General features: G+C 48.9%; 1 protein-coding gene and 1 long non-coding RNA gene across 5 annotated transcripts in view; one reads left to right on the top strand and one right to left on the bottom strand.

Annotated features, from left to right (window-relative positions):
• Nucleotides 1–13,233, bottom strand: part of ADAMTS9 (ADAM metallopeptidase with thrombospondin type 1 motif 9) — a 142,081-nt gene extending 128,848 nt beyond the window's left edge. For both annotated transcript variants that reach the window (XM_083722252.1, XM_083722253.1), the window contains exons 1-3: nucleotides 11,644–13,233; nucleotides 10,121–10,530; nucleotides 6,614–6,776 (exon numbers count right to left, since the gene is read on the bottom strand). In XM_083722252.1, the coding sequence (XP_083578378.1) occupies nucleotides 6,614–6,776; nucleotides 10,121–10,530; nucleotides 11,644–11,749 (679 nt within the window). In that variant the 5' untranslated portion in view covers nucleotides 11,750–13,233. The remainder of the gene's footprint in view (nucleotides 1–6,613; nucleotides 6,777–10,120; nucleotides 10,531–11,643) is intronic.
• Nucleotides 8,488–13,764, top strand: part of LOC310838127 — a 61,833-nt gene continuing 56,556 nt past the window's right edge. For 2 of the 3 annotated variants that reach the window (XR_014560705.1, XR_014560706.1), the window contains exon 1: nucleotides 8,494–8,715. This is a non-coding gene — a long non-coding RNA (uncharacterized lncRNA). Of the gene's footprint in view, nucleotides 8,716–13,764 lie in introns of all 3 variants that reach the window. The other variant, XR_014560704.1, reaches the window with a different exon arrangement.

Here is a 13,764-nt window from a genome sequence, read left to right as displayed (position 1 = left end):
TCCTTCAGGTATACTTACTTATGATGTAAGTAATGGGCCCTGCCTGCTAGCCTGCTCCCTAAAATATCACTGGTTTGCTCATTTCTATATATAGGGTGCCTACATTCTGCATGGACTGCTTGCATGGTCCATATAGCATATATTCAACACAAAAACTAGCGACAATTTGTTGTTGACAAAGGACAGCTGGACATATAAAGGGCCCCATTACCTTCAGTAGCTTAGAGTCTCATCAAACCTAAATCCAGCCCTGGCTGGGCGATATCTGGTTTCCAACACTGTAATACATTGATATATCACAATGTCTGAAATAAGCATGGCGCTATGCAGAGTCAATGGCTGGCTTGATGTTTTTCCCCACATCGTGATTTTTCCTGTCAGGGGAGAGCTGAGCTGGCAGAGATAAAAGGGGCTGCAGGAATCAAGAGAAGCACTGGCTGGCTTCACAGTTTTCCCCACATTGTGATTTTTGCATAGCACACATACCACGATTCATGATATATTGCCAAATTACGAAACTGGTATCACAATATGGACCGGTTTTGGACGATTTACAGTGGTACCTCTGGATGCGAACGGGATCCGTTCCGGAGCCCTGTTCGCATCCAGAAGCGAACACAACCTGCGCCCCCGTGTTGCAATTTGCCGCTTCTGCACATGCGCGACGTAATTTTGACCGTCTGCGCATGCGGCGAAACCCAGAAGTAACGCGCTCCGTTACTTCCGGGTCGCCGCAACGCGCAACCTGAAAATACTTATCCCAAAGCTACTTCTACCCCAGGTATGACTGTATTGACATATCGCCCAGCCCTACTGATTGCCATTAAGACACCTCTCATGCTTTCTCTAGTTCTCTTCAGCCATAATTTTCCTGTACACTGGTACCTCAGGTTAAGAACTTAAGTCGTTCTGGAGGTCCGTTCTTAACCTGAAACTGTTCTTAACCTGAAGCACCACTTTAGATAATGGGGCCTCCCACTGCCGCCGGAGCACGATTTCTGTTCTCATCCTGAAGTAAAGTTCTTAACCCGAGGTAATATTTCTGGGTTAGCAGAGTCTGTAACCTGAAGTGTGTGTAACCTGAAGCGTATGTAACCCAAGGTACCACTGTATTAAATTACCATATTTTTCGCTCTATAAGACGCACCAGACCACAAGACGCACCTAGTTTTTGGAAGAGGAAAACAAGAAAAAAATATTTTGAATCCCAGAAGCCAGAACAGCGAAGGGAATTGCTGTGCAGTGAACCCTCTTGCTGTTCTGGCTTCTGGGATAGCTGCACAGCCTGCATTCGCTCCATAAGACGCACACACATTTCCCCTTACTTTTTAGGAGGGGAAAAGTGAGTCTTATAGAGCAAAAATACGGTAACATGGGGTGGGTGCTCCATGGGAGGGGTGAGTGTTAACTCCACCCCCACTACTACCACCCCCACTACTATTCCACCTACCTCCCCCATGAACTGAAGGAGCGTTGACTGAAGTGGGGAGCCCCATGTACTTGTAGAAGGTCCCCACATTGGAAAATCAGGATGCTAACATGAGGAGCCTCCTCTGCTGTTGAGGGCAGTGGAATCCCAAGTGGGGAGAATGTTGTTGCCCTCATCTCCAGCATGTCAGCTTCCTTTGGCTGCTGTGAGAACAGGAAGCTAGACTAGATGGGCCTGTGGTCTGATCCTGCAGGGCTTTCGTTATGCAGATCCCTGCTCCAGGATTTCGGCTTCCAACTCATGGCAGGCCATCGGAACGAGTGGTGGACAGCAGAGCTGGCAAGCTTACTCCCCACAGCCTTCTCACATGTTAGCGCAACTCCTGGCAAGGGGTTTTGCCTCACCCACTCGCTTTACCCCTAATACTAATTTTTGCACCACTAGTTCCAGTCAACACGGCTAAGTAAACTGGAATCAAATGAATTCCTGCTTCAAATCAACACAACATGAAAGATTAACGATAAAGAAAAACCACAACAAAGCAGCTATGATTAAGGTGATGGCCTGGGCAAAAGACTACCTGCTCATAACACAAAGAGAATTAGCTCGGGATGAGTGCTGTGGCAGATGCCTGGACCTTGAGAGCCAAATACCGTTTAAAAGCACATCAAAACAATGAACGTCATCTCTAAGGGGAATAGTACACAGATATCTGGCACAGGATATTAATACATAAAATATCACAAGAGAAACTGTGGAAAGCAACTATGGTAATGGGGGGGGGGGAGAGAAGTCTCTTTACGATGTTGGCATAAATAGATCCCGCTACAGGTTTGTAAAGTTCTATATAAAAATATTGGAAAAGAGGTATTGAGAGTGGTTTAGGAATCAAAGCAATGTTTATTATTAAGATAGTGTTTCATAAGAATTGCAAGAGCGGTGGAGGCAGCTGTTAACCCTTTTCCTGTAGTATAGGAACATCGTGTACTTTATTTTCTCTGTTTATGCGATTACAAAGACGTGTGCAAGTATAGATTTGTTTTCAAATTTTGCATTATTTCATTATTTACTGTGTATTGGCAAACTGTTCTCTCCAACCCCCATCCCCCCCTAGTAATTGCTAAGGGGGGAATTGTATGCCAGAATATTCCACTTGAGTATTGGAATGGGTAACAACGGATTAAAAACCAAAAGTTATTTTTTAAAAAGTCTATCTTCATTTGAAATTATCTATAAATGCCCACAGCTTCCAGAGGTACATATCTCCTGGAGTATATCTCCTGGGTACAACCATATAAAATCGATAATAATTAAATCATTTTCAGAATTGTCAATCAGCTTGAACTTGAACTATGTATTGAGCTAGGTTTGATTTTTAAAAGGACTGGTGCTGAATTCAATGACTGGGGATGCAAATACAGCACAATATGGGAAGTAAGAAAGAAGTGACCAAGCTGCATTAGAAAAAAGGTGGAAACGTCTCCAGCCCCCCCCCCCCCCCGCAACACGAAAATTCATAGTGAAGGCAAACGATCAGCTTCATTATGCCTTAGTGATATTCTCACATACTGTATTGGCCAAAATATAAGCCGCAACCAAAGATAAACCAAACCTTTAAAATTCGGGGGGCGGGGGAGAGAAAAAGACAATACTTGAATATAAGATGACCACATGGCGGCGACCACATGGTCCAAGCAAAAAATTGTGGCACTATAGGGCCAACATGGCTCACTGGGAAATGAAGGGGGCCTGCGGAAGAGGCCCCCACACTCCTCCAAAGTGCCAGCCTTACACAGTGCAGCTGGGGGAGGTGGCCCAGCCGGGCACCCGCAGCCAGCTGCCCCCTCCATGCTGGGTGGGCCCTAACAGCAGCAGTGGGAGCCGACTGGGCAAGAAGAGACATTCTGTGGAGGGCACAGCTCGCCTCACACAGCACCAGGTAGGCGTCCCCTGCTACGTTAACAGCGGCGGGACAGGCAGAGGGGGGTCGCATGGCAGTGGCAGCATGGCAGCCCCCGCCGGCACTCGCCATCTCACCGCTCCTGGCACTGGGCGGGCACCCCACCCAACAGCAGAGGCCCACAGCGGGAACCGGCGGCACTGGTGGCCGGCCACCAGCAATCTGCCACCCCGTTTGCTAGGGCTCCAGCAGCAGTTACAAGGCTTGGGAGCAGCGGGCAGGCTGTGCGCCATTGCCCCATGCTCCTGCCCACTTTGCCAGCGGCCTCCCCCCCTTCGCTCTGACGGCTCAGGGGAGGCTTGGGAGCGGCGGACGAGGCAGGCACCATTGTCCCGCACCCCCAACAGCCCTTGTGGTGGCATCCTAGGCTGTTTCAGCAGTGATATCATAAGGCCGCGAATATAAGTCGCACTTTAACTTTTCACTGTCAGAATTTTTGGGGGGAAGTGTGGCTTATATTTGGGCCAATACGGTAGTATGGTTGCATATAAACAAACCCCTTTGCGCATCTTAAACATGTTTGAGGTCAAGGGATAGCCCCCTCCCTGGCCACTGATTCATCTGCCAGTCATGCTATTCACTTCCATGCTCAGTGAGTACAAAGGACCTGAGACATGTACTGATGTATGCAAACAGGGCTTCTTCTGTAGGACCCAGAAAGACCATTGCAAAAGGTTGTTTTATGTGCATAGCTAGTACACGCGCAGGGGACCTCTTTACCCGCTCGCCAAACATGCTGCTACAGGCAGGTGTGGTGAGCAGTCTCAGGGAACAGCCACCCCCTCCATGTGGCATTTAAATATGTGAGAGGTTTGCCTGACCACCCCCAGCATGGTATTTGACAAGCTGGAATCATGTTACGAATAGCAATCAAAGATGGCACCTGGAGCAGAAGAGAGGGGACCTGGAACAAGAGAGACTTAAGTTATTTCACAGGCAAAATTCTGACACAATCCTACTCAGTGTGAGGACCAGCACTGGGGGTTTCAGGTTCAATATTCATTCTGCAGAAGCCCACATTTAAAGCGCTTATTCCGCATTGAGAGTCATGGCTTCCTCGCCAAATAATCCCAGCAACTGTAGTTTGTGTCTCCAAACACCTCACAGCTCCCAAATCTCTCCTGTTCCGGGTTGCCTCTCTCCTGCGTGGCATGGACGGCACACAACCCGAGAAAACAAACAACAGCTACACTAGAATGTGTGGCTGCCGTTGAACTAGGCCGGAATGCGCCCAGGCAGTTGGAATACAGGGACAGTAAAAAGTAAATTTCAGTGGTATCTCGGGTTAAGTACTTAATTCGTTCTGGAGGTCCGTTCTTAACCTGAAACTATTCTTAACCTGAAGCACTACTTTAGCTAATGGGGCCTCCTGCTGCCACCGCGCCGCCGGAGCACGATTTCTGTTCTCATCCTGAAGCAAAGTTCTTAACCTGAGGTACTATTTCTGGGTTAGCAGAGTCTGTAACCTGAAGCGTATGTAACCTGAAGCGTATGTAACCCGAGGTACCACTGTACTGGATGCAAACAGACACGCAGAGAGAAAAAGACATGTTGTGTTGAAGTTGGGGCAGGGGGAATCTAGTTATAGACAGAGAGTGTTTGTGCTGATCATGCCATGGTTCAACCCTTGTATGAGACAGTTGCATATTCCTGTATTGAAGGGGTTCAAGGATTCTGTAATAACAGCAAAGCGCAACGTAAGTCAATGGCATCCCTGCTCCCCAAATATATGTGGACACACACACACAAGTCCATACATGTGTTTTAGGCAAATATGGCTCTTTATGCCTCTCTCATAAATGCGCGGATGTATTGCAATGAGGCAACTGGCGGGAACATTGTAGTTGTCTCCTGGCACAGCGATGGATGGTTCCCCCTATGCAAACCCGCTACGGATATTTACGCCGGATGCTGGGGAAGCGTGTGAGATGGGAGTGGAGCAGGGCCTTTCTCCTGGAGTGTCGTTTTAGTGGTCAACATCAGCCTGAGACCAAGAGGTCTCATCTGAAATGTTTTGCAAGGTTCTATAGGCCTGTATCGTTAAGTGGTAATCTTACTCCCAGCTCTTGTCTTCCAAATCAGTGTATAAGATTGTGCATGGTGTGAAGAAAGTGGACCTTTCTCTAATACTAGAACTCAGTGTCATCCAGTGAAGCTAAATCTTGGAAGAGCCAGCACAGATGTAAGAACAAAAGGCAAAAGAAAGTAAGGCGATCAGGGCTCTCCTTACGTTCTTATGTTAATGAAAGTAGCAACACCAGCCTGCATTGCATTAACTGTATCTTCAGTTTTAAGCATGTATCATAGAGTTGGAAACTTGGAAGGGACACCAAGGGTCATAAATAAATTTATTTATGTATTTATTCTTATAAGTAAATGTAACATAAAGGTAAAGGACCCCTGGACGGTTAAGTCCAGTTAAAGGCAACTATGGGGTTGTGGCGCTCATTTTGCTTTCAGGCAGAGGGAGCCGGCGTTTGTCCACAGACAGCTTTCCGGTTCATGTGGCCAGCGTGACGAAACCGCTTCTGGCACAACAGAACACCGTGACAGAAACCAGAGCACATGGAAACACCGTTTACCTTCCTGCCGGAGCGGTACCTATTTATCTACTTGCACCGATGTGCTTTCAAACTGCTAGGTAGGCAGGAGCCTGGACAGAGCAAGGGGAGCTCACCCTGTTGTGCGGATTTGAACCGCCAACCTTCTGTCGGCAAGCCCATGAGGCTCAGTGGTTTAGACCACAGCGCCACCCGCATCCCTTACTTGCATTATAAGTAAATGTATTTGTGCACAAACACTATGAGAGAGAAGGCCGAAGGAGCTCTCCCCTTCCCTCCTGCCTCAGGGCATTATGGACTGAGTTTCATGCAATATTGTGCCCTTGTAGTTTGAAGGAGAAAAGGGGCACAGCTCCACAAGCAGTGCGAAACAAAAAAGGGAAAATTCAAGCACAAGAGATGAAAGGCAGACCTGAAAGGAGCTGAGCTTTGCCTTGGGGGAATCAATAAAGCTAGAGCCCAAAGCAAACTCAAATGAGCAACGGGACTAGGTTATCCATTCCAGGGAGATATTCTTAGAAAGTAAGCAGCCCACATCCATCAGTTCTTCATCCCCGATTTAGGATTCCAATCCTCGTGGGCTATCTTGGATGGTTTCAAAATTATTCTTACCTCCTGCAAACTCAATGCTAAAGGTCAGGGGAAAGCAAAATATGGGATTACCTGAAGTGTCGCAAGTCTGCTTGTCCCTTGGCACGGCTGTCGGAGGTATGCTGTGTCTGTAGACCACGTGTGGCTTTTTGTGCTCTTCTGCATACTCCTGCTGGTCAGGCGGTATCAGTGGCTCTACAAAATACTCTCCATCATGAGACCTGAACGTGCCGAGCTGAGAAGGAATGAAAATAATACCATGAAGCTTCCGACAGAGCTGTGCCGAGGTGGGAGAAGATTCATTCAAAGACTCTGAAACAGGGCAGAAGGGGGCAAAAGAGAACAGGACTCCTTACCTTTCAGAGGTTTGCAGAAGAAGGGATTCCAACAGGCAAGGCTTGCCTCATCATCATCGTCGTCATCATTTTATTATTTATAACCCACCCATCTGGCTGGGTTGCCCCTGCCACTCTGGGTGGCTTCCAAAACATATGCAAACATCTGGCCACTCTGTTTCTAAACTCCTGCTAAGAATGGGAATTTGCGCAAAGGCTGCATTTGCATGACATTTGGGTGGCTTTGGTACACATGGCATGTACAGTATTTGCTTTGCATCGTCGGCTCTTTCCCAAGATTCCATAAGGTGAATACTACGTGACATGTTTGAAGGCCTGCAGAGCAGGGATGATGAAACTGCATGCCTCTGGACATTGCTGAACTGCAACTCCCATCATCCCCAACAACTGGTCATGCTAGCTGGGGTTGATGGGAGTTGGAGTCCACCAGCATCTGGAGACCACACCAGTTCCCCACCCCGGCCGCAGAGGAACAACATCCACTTGCAGCTCCTTGAATATAAACTCAATGGCCAGAAAGAATCTTAGGTACCACAATGAAGTAGTAAGCAAATGACTTTGTCCTGCTCTTTGACTCCTTGAACTGTTTAAAAAACTGTGCAAACCACACACTAACTCTACCACTGGGGTGCAATCAAATGAGCAAGCCAGCAGGGGGGAATTTCTCAGATGTTCTGCTTTTTCACAGAGTTCTCCCCGGCCACAAGCTGCACCTTGAGGTATTTATGTATTCTTGGACGGAGGTGGGGACTACCACTTTTTCTGGACTAACCGGCAGCACTGGGCATGGATCAGTGAACTGAGAGAGAAACTTCTCTTTTCTCAGGCTGGATTTCTATAAGAAGCTAAAAAAGAGCCAAGAAGAGCCTGTTGGATCATCCAGTCCAAGCATCCTGTTCTCACAGTGGCCAACTGGATGCCTGTGGGAAGCCAGGATTCGAACACAAGAGCACTCTCCCCTCCTGCGGTTTCCAGCAAGTGGAACTACTGCCCCCATCCGTGGAGGCTCAGCAGAGCCCTCTTCTCCATGAATTCATCTAAAAGAAACCTCTTTTAAAGCCATCCAGGTTGGTGGTCATCATCACTGCCTCCTTCTGGAGGGAGTTCCATATGCACTGAGTGAAGAAGCACTTTGCTTCATCAGTCCCAAACCTTTCAACCTGCAGCTTTGTCGGACGTCTTATCATCCTGGATCTCTCAAACACGATCAAGATTGGAGGTGGCACAAGAGATCACATCTCAGGAACACTTAAAGACACTCGCTGCTGCAGAGGTGGCCCCTCTTACGGATCCAATCAAATTACAAACAGGGCCCTGCTCGGTCCCATTCCCACCATTCCCCACAGGGGCTTGTGGAGGGAAGATCTCTCTTGATGTCTTCCTTGCCTTTCCACCTTAAGTTCCCAGCAGGCTGAAGAGGCTGGGAAGTTCCTGGACTCCCTTAAGGTCGATCCCAGTAGGAAGGCGCAGTGCCTGAGCTCAGTTAGGAAAATGAGTGTTATTTCCCCTCCTCTTCTGGTAAGCCATGCTTATCTAGAGGGCTGGCAGAACACACTCCCACCCCCTGGTGGCTCTTTCCGCAGAACCCTGGGCCCTCCCTCCCCTCCACTGCCTCCGCCCCCTAAGCATCAGAACATCACAACAACAACAATGGCACAGAGGTTTACTACAACTGCGCAAGCAGAATCTTGGAGGAAAGGAGCATGGTTTTGCGGGGGGAGAAAACGGGCTACCTGTCACTGCATCCCTTTCCCACCTCTGATGTACACCTGTGGGGCACTGCCCCAGGCAACCCCAACACCAGGACAGTTCTGCCTGGTAAGTATGGCGAAAACTTAGCTGCTTGCACCTCTCTCTCTCTCTCTGGAACAGAGGGGGGGTTGGGGAGGGGGGAGAAAAGCAAAACCTCTCGTCTTTTTTCTTCCCCTTGCAACTGGGACAGAAAGCTGATTTGCGTCAGGTTTTGACAGCAGGAGCCAAAGCTTTCTTACAACTTCTTAAAACAGGACTTCTTCCAAGTGGGGAAATGACCGCTTAATCAAATTGCTCTTTTGGTGCTCTGAAAGCTGGGAACCGTACCACTCTTCCCGCAAACCCACCTCCTGGATCAAAGTAGCAGTATCTATCCTGACTATATACCCCCATCCTTGGGCAGGCTTCCTTAGCAAGAACTGCGCACACTGTCTGACACCATGCCATGCTTTTCAACTTAAAACCTGTTAAACTAGAGAGGAGCCCTGCCGGCTTTAAGGACACTTTTCAAGAAACTTCCAAGTTGCAGAGCTGTAGAGCAGTAAACTTTCGTCCCTAGGGGGAGCGAGGGGGGAAGAAAAGGGGAAAACACACGCTGCTTCTATTTGTCTCCTTCCACCTTAAATGGCTCTGGGCTCAGAGCACCACCCTTGTTTGGGGTTCTTCTGACTGCGAATCCTCCTCCCACCAAACCCACCCATCTGCCCCTTCCTCCAAAAAGCTGCCTGGGGTAACCCCACCTCCCAGCTTCCTCTCCCATCGCAATCCCAGCCTCACGTCAGAGCCCTGCAGTTCCCCTGTTAAGTCTCCTTGGCTGGACACTGCTCATGTGTTTGTCAATGGGAATAGGAGGGAGAGAAGGACTTGGCTCTAATGACCTTTGGGAGAAAAAAAACCAGAATTTGCTAATGATCACTGCTTGTTCCTGGCAGATCCTTGCCCCCCCCCTCCTTTCTCCCTCCCCACATTGCTTTTCCCTCTTCCCCATCAATCAAAACGAGCTCTCCTCAAAAGTGAATCCTTTGATTTTTGATCTACTGCTCTAGCCTCGGAACACAATGGCAATTCCTTAACTTTTGTATCGCTTTTTTTTTAAAAAAGAGTGCTTTGTAAATAAGGCGGGGGGGGGGGGGGGAGATGCTGAAGGAAGGAAAGCAGCCAGTTCTGATATCCATCAGCAAACAACTTTTAACAAACAGGAGTTTTGCTTTGTTTAAAAGTCTTATCTTTAACTTCAGCACTCCTCCTACATGCAGACAGGTTCCAATAGCACCAAGGGGCAAGGATGTTTAAAAAAAGTTTAACATAATCCCAAGCACCCCCAATTGTGGTTCAGAATCAAGGGCTGAGAATGAATTCCTCTCACCCCACCCCACCCCTGCCCCTATAAACAACAAGAGGGGCTGTCCATCTTGTGACAACAAAACTCCATCCACAGCCAAGACCAGCAAAGGAAGGCCACTTAACTTACCATCCCAGAGCAGAGGCTGATGACTGCTGTGTGCTGGGGCTCGGTATTGACATGTCCTTTGTAGAAACAGTGCTTAATGTCACTTTCCTCCTCCTCGGTGTAAAAGTTTGTTTGGTTAACCTCAGGTACTCCCAGGAGGCTGACAGTGAAGAGAGGAGCAATAAATCCCGAATAGGCTGTAAGGTTGAAAAAGAAGTGTTGCCCAAAGGCTGTGAGCCTATAGTGCGCTTGAACGGCGCTGGAAGATGGGGAGGGGGAGGAGGTAGCATCCGGGCCCCAGGCCTCAGCGTCCAAATGGAGACTCCGCTTCTTCCTTCGAAAGTGGACCTTGGGAGGGAAGGGCTCTCCAAACTCATTCACCCGGGTGGGGGTCACTATCTCGTACTCACTCAGAGTCTCCAGCAGTTTAGCTGTCGAGAGGGAACAAAACAGATCCCCTGTGAGCGGATGCGAGTGTGTGCGTCTGTGCACTATACAATATTATTTCCACCCCATGGGACTGTGAGAAATCCAGTACCAAGGGAAACCAGCAACTGCTCCATAGAGGGGCCATTTCCTTATCTGTGGGAAAGACACAGTGAGTGACTGTGGAAGGTGCTTTTTCTGAACACTGCCCATCTTTCTCCCTTGCCTCATTCACTTGAAATATTTGATGTGCATTCTGCAAACGCTCACAAAGGTAAAGGAGGCTGGCGGTTTAGAGCAATAGGGCAGAGGCTGCCTGTGAGGGGGGGGGAAAACTTTCCGCTCTTATGTAACCACGCTAAGCACTGCGAACAGCACATGCACTCAGCAGCAATTGCAAAAACGGGATGTAAAATTCCTTAACCACCGCAAAATGCACACAGGTATATATGAATGTATGTGCACCGGAAGGTTGACATCTCCTAAAACCCTATGCGGCTCTGGAAAGAAAGCACTTAGTTCTGGGCCACTGCAAACAGCATCCTTCTGAGGCTGAGCCAAGCAGTTCAGTTCAGCCCAAGGAAACGTTCGGGAGGTGAACGAATTAACAGGTTTGCTAACAGGAGCTCCCTTCCCCCCGCCCTCCCCAATGCAAAACTTTTGCCTTTAAACACTGAGCACAAAAAGAGCCAACCGAAATGTCCAGCTGTTTGCAGCAGAAGTACACATGGCACAAGTGCTGGAGTTCTAGGTTTTGTGTTGTTTTTTTTAATTAAAAAAAATGTTTAGGGAGGCTGCTTTCCAGCCACAGGCAGCGAAAGAGAAAAGCAAAGCAGGCTGAACTATCGACAGCAATGTTGCGGGGCTGCAAGTGTTTCGAAATCTTAAGCACAGCATACATATATTTGTAGGCGGAGCTGCTAGCAGACTGGATACGTCTGGAGCTCCAATTGCTTAGGAACGCTTTCTGCGCTTTGCAGATTTGCGTTGAAAAGAAAAGCGTGACACCCCTTTCACCCCACCCCGCCACGAGCAAAGCAATGCCAAACTTAAAAAGAAAAAGACAATTATTTTTATTTTTTAAAAAAAGAAATATTTCAGGCGCTGCTGTTTCTTACCTTGTCTCAGATGCAACCTTTCCTTCCTTGCTGCTGCACCGGCTACATTCAAGAAGTCTTGCAGGAAGAGCGTGCTTAATCCCACTGCCCATAACACAAGCTGCATGGTGGTTTGTGCCGCTCCGTTGCAGCGGGTCAGCCTTTCCACACCCCCGTTTCGTCCCCTTCTTTCGCCTTCTTGCTGCTTGGAGGTGGGGTGGGGGGAGCGAGGAGAGCGGGGGGGGGGGTAGTTGGAGCCAAAACTTCAGAGAGAGCTTTTTCCCCCACTCTCCTTGGCTGCCTCCCCTCCTCCCTCCCTCTCTCCTTCTTCCCTCCCTCCCTCCCTCCTCCTCCACCTCCCGCAACTTCACTTTTATTAAACGTGGGGATCCCTCCGATCCGAGTCGCTTTCTGCTGTGGCCACCACTGCCCGCTCTGGAGAGTTGTTGATCGGCAGGAGCGGAAAGACTCGAGCGCGGTGGATCGGGTGCACCATAGTGCAGGGAAGAGAGACTGGTGTGCGGGGGGGGGGGCGGGAAAGACGCCGCTGCACTTTTGGTGGGCTGCCTCCTTTGCTCTCCCACCCACCCCTCTCTCCCTCTCCCCCCCGTTTGCCTGCCGGACTAGAGAGTGCTTGGGAACCACTTTAGGATACCGGAGTAGGGGCGGGATCGCAGAGATCAAATGCCCGGAGATCCCGCCTCCCTTTAAGGAGGGGATTGAGAGAGAAGGAGTTGGTTGCGTGCGTGCGTCCGTGTCCCCCGCGTTACTTGCGAGAAGGGTGTCCCGCAGCGAGGCTCTGGGATTCGCCTTTCCAAATGAAATGTTGGTTCTTGCAGGTTCGGGTGGAAATCGAAAGGGCTGGGCCTCCTTCCGAAACCGAGCCCAAAAGGCACGAGAGATCCGAGATCTTAAGCTTTTGGAAGAGCAATCAGGGCCGGGGTTGGGGGTGGTGGTGGTTGAATTATGCAGCCTGGGCTGCCAATAAATGTGGCACAATATAATCATTTCCACAAAAAGTTTTTAGTGGCCGGCTCTTCGGTTTCCTTTTTGCACTCCTCCTTCGTCACTCACTCACTCTCTCCACCCCTGTCTGCTGAAAGCCAAAACTGCCCGCTTGAATTACTCCCCTTCTCTATAATTTGTTTTCTTCCAAAAAGAAGAAGAAGGAAGCTACTTTGAAAAGTATAGGCGGCGGCAGGCAAGGTTCGCACCTATTTATCGTTCCTTGGACTGAGAGTTAATCTGGAACAATCGCGCGTATTATTAACACTTTATGGAGTGTGGAAAAACCCTTTGTCGCTTCCTTTGATACTGAGAGAGAAAGAAGGGGGGGGGGGAGAGAGAGAGGTCACCAGCCACAAGAATCTTACCTTTCTCCCTTGGTTTTTTGTTTATTCTGTGCTTATTTGGATTTTGTTGTTGTTAGTTTTTCTTAGTGAAACCGCCGGACCTCTTGCAAAGTATTTAGAACAAGATATACTTCCTTGGAAGTAAGCCCCATTCATTGTGATTTACTCCGGAGTAAACTTCCACAACATGAGTTGCCTAATTCAAAGGAAGCCAAAGTTCACGCTTGATAGGGTGATCCTATGGCCCAGCTAGGTGCTGCCACTACAATACCAATACATATGCGGCACCAATCAAAAGCTGGCGACAGCTCCCACTGGCCAATCAACATATGGCACCAGAGGAACATCAAGGTGATGCCACTCAAACCAGAATAATACAGAATGGTAGTTAATGATGAATTAAAGCAGGCATAGACAAACTTGGCCCTCCAGATGTGTTGGGACTACAACTCCCATCATCCCTGACCACTGGTCCTGTTAGCTAGGGGTGATGGGAGTTGTAGTCCCAAAACATCTGGAGGGCCGAGTTTGCCTATGCCTGAATTAAACAGCCATTGCTTCCCCCAAGGAATCCTGGGAACTGTAGTTTGTTAAACACGCTGAGAGTTGTTTGGAGACCCCAATCCCCCCCGCCCCCGCAGTGCTGTAATTCCCAGAGTTCCCTGTGAAAAGAGATTGTCTGTTGAAACCATTCTGAGGATTGTAACTCTGAGGGGAATGGTGGGGGGGGGGGGTCCTTCTAGCAAGTCCCGGCACCTTTAACCACCTACAGCTCGCAGAATCCTTTGGG

This window comes from Podarcis gaigeae (assembly GCF_964106915.1).
Source record: "Podarcis gaigeae genome assembly, chromosome: 2".
Classification (NCBI taxonomy): domain Eukaryota; kingdom Metazoa; phylum Chordata; class Lepidosauria; order Squamata; family Lacertidae; genus Podarcis; species Podarcis gaigeae.
Note: the sequence above shows the minus strand (reverse complement) of the source record. Positions and strands in the feature narration are given on the sequence as shown.